General features: G+C 38.4%; 1 protein-coding gene across 2 annotated transcripts in view; it reads left to right on the top strand.

The window, feature by feature from the left end:
* cfap61 (cilia and flagella associated protein 61) overlaps positions 1-13,675 on the top strand; it is a 175,708-nt gene that overhangs the window by 124,159 nt on the left and 37,874 nt on the right. For both annotated transcript variants that reach the window (XM_048535623.1, XM_048535622.1), the window contains one exon: positions 6,015-6,106. In XM_048535623.1, the coding sequence (XP_048391580.1) occupies positions 6,015-6,106 (92 nt within the window). The remainder of the gene's footprint in view (positions 1-6,014; positions 6,107-13,675) is intronic.

The raw sequence follows: 13,675 nt of genomic DNA, 5'->3' as shown, positions 1-13,675 counted from the left end.
AGGTTAATTGAGAGTGGAAGGTGCAAGAAGAGAATCAGGTGAAAGAGGCATGGAGACAGAACTGGAACACAATGGAATACAGAGTTTTCAGGGACTTTATGCCTGAATGTGGTGCCATATGTGCTAAAGAGACTGTCAGTAATTCCATGAGATTTTTTTTTCTTGTATTGGCTAAAGTGTAATTTATGGCTACTATTAAATACAGTTTTCCATTAATTCTTGTTTATTTTATGTTTATTTTGGTTGAATTGTTAAAGTAAAAGTTACAAAAAGTGAAATGTGGTCTATCAATTTTTCTATTGGTATTGTTTCATAAGTTTGGTTCTTTCAATTTACTATTCATCCATGGGATAATATTAATCATAAAAATATTTACTAAGGAATATTTTGAACTAGAATTTGATACCCTATCGGCTGAGAGGCAATGGCCTGGTGGTATTATCACTGGACTGTTAATCCAGAGACCCAGATAATGTTCCAAGGACCTGAGTTTGAATCCTATTATGGCAGATGGTGGGATTTGAATTCAGTAAATATATGGAATTAAGAATTTAATGATGACCATGAATCCATTGTCAGGAACAAAAACAGAAGTTGCTGGAAAGCTCAGCAGGTCTGGCAGCATTTGTGAAGGCAAAAATCAGAGTTAACGTTTCAGGTCCAGTAACCCTTCCTCAGATGTTAACTCTGATTTTTTTCCTTCACAGATGCTGCCAGACCTGCTGACCTTTTCTAGCAACTTCTGTTTTTTCCCTGTTTTACAGCATCCACAGTTCTTTCAGTTTTTATAAATCCATTGTCAATTGTTGGAAATAACCATCTGGTTCACTAATGTTCTTTAGGGAAGGAAACTGCCATCCTCATCTGGTCTGGCCTACATGTGACTCCAGACCCACAGCAATGTGGTTTACTCTTAACTGTCCACTGGGCAATTAGGGATGGGTAATAAATGCTATCAGAGATAATAGGAACAGCAGATGGTGGAGAATCTGCGATAACAAGCTGCAGAGCTGGGTCTAGGGTCTAGGCCCAAAAGTTAGCATTCCTGCTCCTGAGATGCTGCTTGGTCTGCTGTGTTCATCCAGCTCTACACCTTGTTATCTGGGTAATAAATGCTGCCTGGCCAGTGATGCCCTCCTCCCATGAATTAATAAAGATAAGAAATTCCAAGAATTCCAAAGATTATGAAGATAAGGCAACTTCCTAATTTAACTCAACTGATTGAGAAACACCGATAGCAGAATATTGGGAAAAAAACAAGTGGCAGGGTTTCTTACAGTGCCAGATCACTGTATTTTGGTCCAGAATATTTTTCTTGTGCTCTGCCATAGTGTTTGCACTAATGGGAGGAGATATTACAAAACTGATTAGTTTAATAGCTGCTACGAGGTAAAGAAAAAGAACACTGCCAGTTAAATCCTTATATCAGTTTAAAAATCTAACCATGATCTGCGCAGTAGTAATTAAAATCCTTGCTTCAAATTAATCTGTAATCACCGCATTAGTTAACACTTCAATCTGCTAGCTGGAAATGCATAACTTATGCTCGTAGTTCTCTAGTGAACATGCTACATCTGGTCATCTCAGCCAATATAACACCTCATTAACATCCCATTCCAGTCACACAGGCTTATCAACTATCTTTCTTCTTTTACATATTACTCATTTAGTAAATGCTGAACATCTTCAAACAGAATATTAGACCAAAATTGGCATAGCATTTGCTAAATCTAATGGTTCAGAATTCAAATTGGTGCACTTCAGCCCTGTTAAAAAGTGAAATGTTTTGATATTACTACAAGTGTAATGTACTGAATGTGTTGCATTGATTCCAGAGCTCTTATTAGAAACATTTATGGTGCCTTTGTCCGTTTTTTATATGTGAACACTGAAAACATTAAAATTGCATCTGGCATTCATAGACGAGTCAGTTAAAAGATGAATGAGTTCTATTGTGTAGAGAGTAAAGCATGAGCTGGCAGTGTAATTTAGGCCAATTCACTCCATTTGCCTCCATTGACATTTACTACTGATACCATAACTAATAATATAACAAAGCCTTAATTTCCTTCGTAGTAGAGGAAATGATCAATAGCTACAAGCTATTTATAATATTTGATGCCCAATTCCTAACTCCTACACTCGCTGAGTGAAAGAAATCTAGAAAATTATTTTAAATATTAAATTTTACTCTACTTAGTACTTCTAGGGAAGAATTTTGTCAGCTCCTGGCATTTGCAAGAATATTGGGAGAAAAGGGTGAGATCGACAGTAAGGAGATTGTCACTGCTGAGAGCAAAAAACTTCAGTTCTCCAACTAATCATTTTCTTTCTGGGCTAGATAGGAATCTCACTAGTGAGACACCTATTTGCAACCATTTGCATTAACATGTAATCATTAGTTAATCTTACATCATTTATATCGAGTTTCTCATTCTCCCAGAAAGAAACTAGACAGAAAATATATCAGATAAAAGTGAGAGTATGTACCTGGTTAGAGAGTGGCCTTCACCTTTCTGCAATGTGAGGCATTTCAAAGGGTAGCAGCATTATACAGATACAGAGCAATTGAAAGGTACTTGTGAGCACCAAATGCTGTATGTGAACTTTAGGCATTTATCTCTACTATGTGAAGTCCATGTCAAGCAGTCTTGACCACATCTTGCAAAATCACAACTCAACCCTCACTAGTAGCTGTGATACACAAGCATGTATGGTGGTCTAGAAAGATTACCTTATTTGCAAAATTAGCGAGCAACTTCCAAGGTCCCATAATCTCAATTCACACTTTAAGCCATAAAATATCATGTAGCACTAAGGATTACAAGCCTCTGTACCTTCATTCTTGTAGTTGCAGTTAGGAAAACATTCACTCACATTGTTGATGATGAACAATGAACATATATTTATCTCAATGAGACAATCTTCGTAATGAAGCTTCATCTATCACCTATATGTCATCAAGAGATCTTTTTCTTTTTCTTCCCATTATGACTGTGCAGACATGTGCTCCACAGTTAGGATGGAGAGAGCCTGCCCTGCAGAGGTGCCTTTTGGCTTTTGAGTTTTGGTTGGCCACCCCTGTGTGTGATTCGTTCTCCAGCTGGGTACCCACTGGCCTAACGCCATGTCTGTGTGAGGAATGGGAACTTGGTATAAAGTCAAGGTCTCTTGTCTACCTGTAACATTTTTATTGGTGAGCACAATCTAATTGTAATGGAGTATAAGAAAGTATTTATATTCAGCAGGCACGTTGTGCACTGGACCTGGCTGTCCATTATAACTGCCAACCTGTCTAAGAAGACTGCCAGACACTCTTATCCCAGACGTGAGATGGTGCAAACAACTTGGTAGAGTCCTCTAACCTTTAAGTCAGTTTCCCCAGTGATTTCAACAAACCTGCCTGCTTGGCCCATGTCTTTGTCTGCATTTCTATGAAGTTCAAAATTGTTGATGGCATGTAGTTCTCTCCTGTCGGGGGCTGATCATGCACTGGGTTTCCAGAAATCCTTTGAATGCCAGTGACCTTGAAGTATCATCCTCAGCCAGCCTCAGAAATGTGGCAATGACGTATTGACTAGCACATGCTCCCCATGGTAATGGAAGAGCAGTACAACAATACATAATAATTCCTATCTGACTGCTGGAGGTTTTGGCATCACCACATGAGTGGTCAATGACCTCTTCTGCTAAGCAAGGATTCTCCTTTTTTTGAGGGAAAGGAGCCAAATGTTGGTCATGCCACCATCTGTCTTTGTTTTGTTTTTGCAGGCTACTTTCTCCTGGAATGAGATAAAGGGAGAGATTGAATGGGATGCAAATAGGTAGCACAGTTCTTGGTGCTGTGCAAGTTAGCAGTAAGTTGGTGAGGGTTCCCAAGTGAGTGACTAGGCATTGTAGGAGTCATGCAGGTTTAATAGAGTGTTGGAGTATTGTGTAACTGAGAGCAAGTTGGGAAGATGGTGTATTCAAGTGTGGGTAATAGACCATGAGCTGTGGTGGGTGATGGTTGCAGTAGTGGAAAGAGTGAATGTGAGGTAGCAGAGAGAAGATGGTGGCACTTACCCTCAGAAGCAGAGAAGGTAATTGACTTTGTTCCAGCATTGTTGGTCTTTCTCCTGGACAGTGGCAACAGCGCTAACCCTTGTAGCAACCTTGGTAAATATTGGCAGGGCCTGGCAGCACAGTTTTTTCTACCGGTGCTAGAGGGGAAGATTAGCCCTCCTCTGCACTACCCCATCTACCCAGGACCTCTAGGTCTCTATCAGGCAAGCAAGGTGCTAATTTCCGTCTTTCATCAAGTCTGGGGCAATTCACACAAATTAAGAGGGCAGCTCCAGACTGGCAATAGTTGGCTTAGTGCACTACTGCATTTTAAATATGGTGCTGAAGCTGGGAATCCAGGGAATTCCCAGCAGTAGTGAGTACTTCTGCCTGTGGCGAGAGGGAAGATATAATGAATAAAGTCACTGTAGGGATGAGGTGTATAGGTAATGAGGCTCATTTTGGAAAATTGAGTGAGACATTGTGAGGCCTCACAGAGGAAAGCTCTCCATGAAACTTAACAAAATTAATTCATAACTGATTTCTACAAAATTCAACCTATTTTACTTTGGTGTAGTGTTGTAAACTGCCTTATTTAAGAAAGGGTTATTTTAGGCTTTTGTTCTTGTTATTTTAGCGAGATATTCATCAAGGGTTTGTTAGAAAGTCATTCCTGCCGGCTCTTAATAAATCAGTTTTAAAAAACCAATTTGCATAGAATAATTCAAATATACAGCCTTTTAAAAATTATATATGTTAAAATAAATCTGCTTGATTTTTCACATATTCAAGCTCCAAACTGTTTTTTTTCCAATTTTGGCAATTATATTCATTTCAGTTTGGAACTTAAGAAGCTCGCATAAAATATCTAACGCGGTATAAAGCAGTAAGTATCTTGCTAATCAAACAATTGCTCACCACTACACAATAAATTGGAACTTTGTGGTGCTAGATGTCATGGAGTTTCACTAAGAATATTTCAAATTATTATTAAACAATATTTGGTTACTTCTATGGGCATTTCTTGAAAATTCAGTTATGTTATGTATAAACTGCTCAAAGCTCATCTTTTATGATGGTATTTGAAGCCTGCTTTTCTTTTGGCTTTTTACTCACTCCTGCACATTTTGCATTCTGCAGATAATCTATTTTTCCAAAAGGACCTGTTCTCATAGAATACATTATCTCCACTTATGTGTTTATTAATTAAATATGCATCAAAAATATGCCTCTTGCTTTGAATGGAACACTTGATATTGTAGGTTTTTTTTACATTGTAATTCAGTAAAAAAAAATCCAACTATGTCTTCAACACAAATTAAACAAAAGTGCATTTTTTCAAGCCCTGTGTCTACCTCCAATTCCAGTATGGAGCATATTCACAGAAGCACCATGACAGCTGTGATCCTGCTGGTAGCACCCAGCAGGGAAGAAGCAACAGAATTGTAAAAACAATTCCCACTTTTAAAACAAAATCCCCATTTTTAGTTGCAAAAAAAAGTTTTTTTTTAAATTACCTTTTCAGTAACATTTGCTCTTTGACTATTTTATTAATCAAAGGTAAGTTGCTCCTTATAATTTACAGTCTTTGTGGGTCACATGCCAACTGCAGCCAAGGGGACAGGTGGATGACTTGCTCCAGGCCTCTGCAATTTTGGGCTGAGACAGCAGCTGGGAAATGTTTGAATGTTATTGTGGGACAGGTTTCTCTCCAATTTTGCATCACTCTTTGGGGAGTTGCCTGGATCTGTTCAGCTAATATATGCCCCCTACCAAGCATCATGCCTGGCTGTCACATTGATGTTACTTAGAACAGGAACTTATAACCATGACCATTGCATATTTGTTTGAATTGCTAATGATACCTTATGACAAATTTATTAGTTATAAATATATTTATTAATGCATTAAGTCTTCGTTATCTTTATCTAAGATGCGAAAATGTGCGCTTTTTTTGTATTTCAACACAGGAGGCATTCTACCTGGAGGATACCATTACCTACATATTTCTAAGCCAGGGATCATAACCTGTGTAGATTCACAAAAGTCACGACCTGAATATGTAAGTATTAAGAATCACAATGGAACATCAATTAGGAGTAATTTATGGATTAGTGATCTTGAATTTAAAATGATCAATTGAATTGGTGTCTTCTTTTCTTTGTGAAAAAGAATTCCACACTTCTACTATCCTTTCATGAAGGAGAATTTCCCAGCTTAACTCCTGAATGAGCTAGCTGTGATTTTAAGGTTATGTACCCTTGCCCTAGAGCTCTCCTCCAGTAAAAATGTGTTGCTGTCTCACCTATTAATTTCTTTCAAATTTCTATAACCCTCAGTTAAATTATCCTTTAGTGTTTCTTATTCCAACAAAGATAAGACCAGTTTATGTGATCTGGGTTAATGACAATTATGTAATCCTCATAATCTAACCATAAGAACCATGGTAATATTCCAAGGCCACCCTCTTAAGGGTTCTGTACAGCAGTAGCAAAACATTCCTACCTTTATAGTGTAGCTTCCTAGTTATAAGGGCTAGCATTCTATTATCCCTTCTTCATTTTTTGTGCTTAACCATAACATAGTGATTCTGGACTTCAAGTCTCTTTCAAATCTCCATTTTTAATTAACATAGATCTGTCTGTTTTTGGCACAAAATGGATAGTTTTGATGCAGCACCCCATTGTCCAGATTAATCATTGTCTTCCACACATCTTCATGCAATTGGACCACAAAGGAGCAAAGAAAACATGCAGGCTGCAAGAAATCTCAGCCAATATGGGGTCGAAACCTGAACACTTGACATTATTGAGTACCACTTGTCTAACCAAATAAGTATCTGATCACCAATCTTATACATACCTACATTTAATACAATCTACCATAGTTTTGATTACTCTCCCTACATAATTTTCTTTTATAATCTATTAGACAATATTGTGCTGTAAAACAATAAACATATCCTCTGACTCATTCTGAGCAATGCCACAGGAATTCCATCAGTATCTGATTTCTAGATTAAGGAGCATGTTTGAAATTTTGACATTTTAATTTCATGTATTTTAAGTAATTAGGAAAGTTACATTTAGTTATTTTTAAGATATTAAAAATACTGCCATGAAACCATTGCTGTGGTGGAATATAAGCAGTTACAATCAACACTGTATACCTCTAATATTTATTTTTGTGAGTTTCTGAAGACGCATGCACAATTTATACCAACAATGTAACTTCTGTCTTGGACATTAGGCAGGGCTATGGGAAATCTGGAACTATTATTTTCTAAAGGTTGAAAAAGTAAAGCTGACATTCATTTCATATTCTTTGAATCAAAGCAAACATTTTTGTTTTACATTGGCATAATCCTCCGTAGGTTACAGAACTCCTACTAAGGTCACATCTTTGTTTTTGGCACAAACTAGCCAACATATTTTATGGCACATTCGTGGTTAAAATTATCCAGTAAGGAAGTCGACTTAGCCAAAAACAGCATGAAATGTCATCCAGAAATTCTAATCGCGTTTTGTCATATCTAATGGTGGATTGCCATTATATTGGGAGGTTTATTAAGAGGACACCTTTGGTGCAAAATCAAATAATTTCTAACACCTTTCTAGCACTATTACAAGCATTGTTTGCTGTTGTATCAATATCTAGCATTTTTAATTATGCTAATTGACTTGATCCTGTGAAATGGATCGCTAGCAGCCATTAGCTTTATCACCTTTAGCACTCTCAAATACTGTTCGTATTGTATTTCCATTCCCATAAACTTGAGCATCTGCCATTTTGTAATAGACAGTCCCATTGTGGAAATGTTTGATAAATTAATAAGTACATAACATGAGAATGCAAACGCATTTCATTTCCTATATAGAAGTGATCATTACATTGATTCCTATGGCCCTGTTATCTTTATCTATACTTTTCCTCAAGATAATTTTTGTCTCTGACATATATTTAGTAGTTATTGACATAAAAAAGATCTGTACGTGAATATAAGATCTAATATATGGCAAAAATAATGGAAGCCACAATTTTTTTTGTCTATTATAGCTTAAATGCTGTAATAAAATGCTGTATGTCTGGTTCACTTTCACACAAAATACTCTTCTCTGCTATAAAATAGCCAACTAAGAAAGTGTACATTTTAACAGAACATAGTAAGTATGCATGTCAAAACATACAATTCAACAAAATTAAGGAATCACTGAACATATAATTCATCAAAATAAGTTATTAGTTGCTTATATTTTTATACTTTGGTGGCTTTTCCCGTTACTCTGTAATACAAATACAAACACTATTCCAATCAAAAACACCAGATTTAGTATTAATGTTGCTTTGGCCACTATTAATGCTAAATTGCATTTTCTAATAAAATAATCACTCTGCATCAAATAAGAAAACTAGCCAATAATGAGACACTATGAATGAATAACTATATCAGTGCAAAACTGAAAGCAAAGTAAAAGGCACACACTGTGCAGGTAGACAACATAAAAAGGATGACAAAAAGAAATGTGAAGACATTAGGAAATAAGTTGATAAAACAATTAGGAAGTCAAGGAGGAACTGCCAAATTTAATTACGAAGCAATATGAAACAGCAAAGTGTTCTACAGACATAAAAATAATAAAAGAAAATTCAGAATAGTGATTGGCTAATCGGAGACATAAAAATAAACTTGCAGATAATGGTGGCAGAAATATTAAATAATTACATTGCCTATGGATTTACCAGGGAGACTAATAAGATGATCATGCTAATGGACTGAATGATTTGAAAAAAGAGGTTGAGGTAGGAAGGTAGGCGATAAGATAAGCAAGCTTAGGGATTGAAAAACACAAGGCTCTGTATAAATTGCATCCATGTAAGTTTAAAGAAACTAGAGAGGACATAGTAGAGGCATTATTACAGGTATGAAAACATCATTGTAAATAGGAATAATACCAGAGGATTGGCTGACTGGTAATACTTTACATATATTTAAAAACCAAGAAAGAACAAGTTTGGGGAACTGTAGACTAGCCAGTTTTGCATTACCAGTACGACCAATAATGCAAGGATTTCACAGCAATGAAATTACACTAATCACCATTGGCCTCAAAGAACACTGCCTAAAAGTTGAGCAATTTCTGTGTCATAGATTTTCTGACATAGGTTTGAAGCTTGCACCTAGTCAAGGGCATCCTCCAAAAATAGTCATGTTACTGAGCAGAGTAAGAAGCCAGTCACATTGAAATATTTTCATGGTTAGAAACACGGGAAGAATGTGCACTGAAATGTTAATTTTCAATTTAAACTTCCAAAGAGAATGTAAAAATTGATCAGGAAATGCACATGGGATTAAAAATGTAATATTTTTAAAAAGTCTTTTGTAAAGGTTTATTGTTTGTGACAACACAAAAACAAGGATACAATACTCAAGGGAAGGTGCAGAACAGAAGGACTTGGAATTTTATGTGCGCAGATTTTTGAAGTTGGCAAGCTTAGTTTAGAAAGGCAATCAGAAGGTCTATAGGACCATGGGCTTTCAAAGTAAAAACCTTGTACTGAATTACTTAAAATGCCAAGGTACCTGTCTCCCTGGCTGAAATGTCAGGGGGGAATCCTGCTAATAGGGCCTTACCTGTCCTGCAAACATCACACAATTGGCCCTTAATGTGCTACTGCCCATGACAATATCAGTAAGAGTGACTACCACACAGTCCTTGTGGAGGCAAAATCCTGACTTTACACTGGGAGTACCCTTCATCATGTTAGGTGGCACTGTCACCATGCTAAATGGGATAGATTTCAAACAGATCTAGCGACTCAAGACTGGACATCCATGACATGCTGTGGGCCTTGGATAGCAGCTATCCATGTGCATCCTCATGGCCCGGTATATCCCCCACTCAATCATTACCATTGAGCCAGGGGATCAACCCTAGTTCAGTGGAAAGTGCAGGAGGACATGCCAAGAGCAGCATACCTGAAAGCTACCAAACAGGACTACTTGCAGCCAAGCAACATACACAGCAAGTGATAGATAGAGCTGAGTGATCCCACAGCCAACAGATTAGATCTAAGTTCTGCAGTCCTGCCACATCTAGTTGTGAATGCTTGTGGACAATTAAACAACTCATAGAGGAGGAGGCTATACAAATACCTCCATCCTCAGTGATGGAAGAGTCCAGCACATCAGTGCATAAGATAAGGCTGAAGCAATCGCAGCAATCTTCAGCCAGAAATGTTAAATGGATGCTGCATCTTGGCCTCTTCCAGTGGTCCTCAGCATTACTGATATCAGTCTTCAGCCAATTTGATTCAGTCCATGTGATATCAAGAAACGATTGGAGACAATGGATACTGTAAAGACAATGGCTTTGACAACCTCCCAGCAATTGTTCGGAAGACTTATGCTCCAGAGCTTGCTGCTCCCCTAGCCAAGCTCTTTGAGCACAGTAAAATACCAGTGTCTACCTGACAATGTTGAAAATTGCCCCTGGATGTTCTGCACATAAAAAGCAACCCAGCTAATTGATGCCTATTTTTGATCATCAGTAAAGTGATGGAAGATGTCATCAACAGTGCTATCAAACAGCACCTGTTCAGCAATAACCAGCACAGTGACGCCCAATTTGGGTTCTGCCAGTGTCAATCAGCTCCTGACCTCATTACAGCCTTGGTCAAACATGGACAAAAGAGATGAATTCCAGAGTGAGAGTGAGGGGAGAATGACAGTCCTTGATATCAAGGCTGCATTCGACTGAGTGAGGCATCAAGGAGCCCTAGCAAAACTGGAATCAGTGGGTATCAGGGGGCATCTCTCCACTGACAGAGTAATATCTGACACATAGGAAGATGGTCGTGGTTGTTGGAAGTCAAGCATTTCAGGTTCAGGACATCTCTGCAAGAGTTCCTCAGAGTAGTGTCTTAAGCCCAACCATCTTCAGCTGCTTCATCAATGACCTTCCCTTCATCATAAGGTCAGAAGTGGGGATGTTTGCCAATGATTGCACAATGTTCAGCACCATTTGCAACTTCTCAGATACTGAAGCTGTCCATGGTCAAATGCAACAAAATCTGGATGACACCCTGGCTTGGGTTGATAAGTGGCAAGTAACGTTTGCTGCCACACAAGTGCCAGGCTATGACCATCACCAATGAGAGACAATCAAACCATTCCCCCTTGACATTCAATGATGTTACCATCACTGCATTCGCCACTATGAATATCCTGGGGGTTACCATTGACCAGAAACCTAACTGGACTCACCACATAAACACAGTGGCTGCAAGACCAGGTCAGAGGCTATGAATACTAGGACAGATAAATCACCCCCTGATTCCCCAAAGTCTGACCATCATCTACAAGGCACAAGCAGGGAATGTGATGGGTGCAGCTCCAATAACACTCAAGAAGCTTGACACTATACAGAACAAAGCACCCTTCTTGATTGGCATGACTTCACAAACATCACTCTCTCTACCTCTGAAGGTCAGTTGCAGCAGTCTGTACTATCTACAAGATGCACTGCAGAAACTCATCAAAGATCCTCAAACACCACTTCCCAAACCCACAACCACCTCCATTTAGAAGAACAAGGGCAGCAGATACATGGGATACCACCATCTTCATGTTCCCCTCCAAACTGCTCACTATTCCCTACTTGGAAACGTATTGCTATTTCTTCACTGTTGCTGGGTCAAGATCCTGGAATTCCCTCCCTAATGGCACTGTGAACTGAAGGCAGCTCATGACCACCTTCTGATGTGCAACTGGAGAAGAGCAATAAATGCTGACCAGCTAGCTCCACCTACATCCCACAAATGAATTTTTTAAAAGGGACATGGAACTACCACCCCTTAGAGACAGTTAATCCTACTTTAGAGAGCTGCCAGCCATTCAGGGGCCTGCCTCACTACTAGTTAACACTGGCAGCAGGGGATAAGATCGTTAAACAGACTACGCACGTGACATCGTTGCTGGTAAAATTGCGTAGATAGGAGCAGGCAATAAAGCAGTGACAAGGTGCCCACTGGAATTAACATGCCTATCCCACCTTCAAAGCCATTGACATTGCGCATTCAATCCATTATAAAACACTGGTTCAACCTCAGCTAGAGTAGCACTCAATTCTGTGCATGACAGTTTAGGAAGCATCTGAATGCATTAGAAAGTTGGAGAAAAAATCTGAGAATAGTTCCAGGCTTACGGAACTTTAGGGAGCCAAGGAAGGCAGGGAACTGACAAACGCAACCAAATAGTTGATCTTAATTTTAGTGACAATGATTTCATGAACACTTCATACTTACTGTTGCTAGAAATGTAAAAAGCACTAACAATAAACGTCAGTAACTTGCTTTTAGAAAATGTAGCAATCCCTTTCAAAATCGTAGATTTTATAACTTTTCTATTTGAATTTCAGCCTTCAATCAAAAATACAGAAAAGTGAAAAGATGCAGTCTTTACAAGTGGGAAGTCAAAAAAAAATAGTGCTTTGAGGACAGTTAGGTAGCACAGGAGTCATTTCAATGTACATACACTTTCAGGTCTCTTAATAGATGGGCGCTATTAATCAACATGTATATGACTGGCTTTCATTTTAGCTGTGGGAACTACTTAGTTGACAACCACTTCAAAGTTAAACTGCCCCTTCATGCAGCCCAAGAGGATGGAAGTTAAATGGATAAGTTAAGGGAACATGTGTCAAAATAACTTGCTGGAGTTTTTGAAGCAGAGATGGTTGATGAGCTTTTGATGTGGCATACATGGACTTCCAAAAAGGCATTTAATTGACTTGTGAAGAAAGTTGGAGTCCATGAAATAAAAGGAACCGTAGCAAGATTGGCTGTGGAATGCAAAACAGAGAATGATGGTTAATGAGTATTTTTGGGCTGGGAGAGATTTGTTGTGGAGTTCCCCAGTGGTTAGTATTGGGATTCTAGCTTTTCTTGATCTATATCAATGAACTAAATCTTGGTGTGCAGGGGATAAGTTTGAAGTTTGCGGTCGACAGAAAACTTGAGAATGTTGTAAACTGTGAGGAGGAGAGTGTAGAACTTGAAAAAGAGATCAACAAATTGGTGGAGTGAGTGGTTAGGTGGCAGATAAAGTTCAATGCAAAGAAGTGCGGGATGATGCACGTTGGCACGAAGAACGTAAAGAGGCAGTGCAAAATAAAGGGTACTAATCATCAAAGGTGGCAGGACGGGTAAAGAGCTGTTAAAAAAAAAAGCATGCTGTATGTTAGCCTTCATAAATAATTGAGATTGTTTTACCTGGAGAGGAGAAGACTAAAATGAGATTTGATGGAAGGCTTCAAAATCATGAGGGTTGCGGATAGTATGGATGGGGAGCAACTACTACTAAACCAATCGGGAACCAGAGGCACAGGTTTAAAGCATTTTGCAAAAGAAGTAGAAGTGAAGTGAGAAAGAATTCTTTTTCACACTTTCAGGTTCTGGACTGCACTTCGTGTAAGTGTGGTGGTGACAGATTTAATTGAGGCTCTCAAAAGAACATTGGATGTTTGTTTAAATACATAAATAATGTGCAGGTTACAGGAAAAAGGCAGGATATTGTCATTCTATGATTTTGGCGAAGCATAATTCATCTCTGAGAAGCATACTGATAGCAGCA

The sequence above is a fragment of the Stegostoma tigrinum genome, chromosome 9 (genome assembly GCF_030684315.1).
Source record: "Stegostoma tigrinum isolate sSteTig4 chromosome 9, sSteTig4.hap1, whole genome shotgun sequence".
In the NCBI taxonomy this organism is placed as follows: domain Eukaryota; kingdom Metazoa; phylum Chordata; class Chondrichthyes; order Orectolobiformes; family Stegostomatidae; genus Stegostoma; species Stegostoma tigrinum.
The sequence above is the reverse complement of the archived record's forward strand: the minus strand, read 5'-3'. Positions and strand labels throughout refer to the sequence as shown.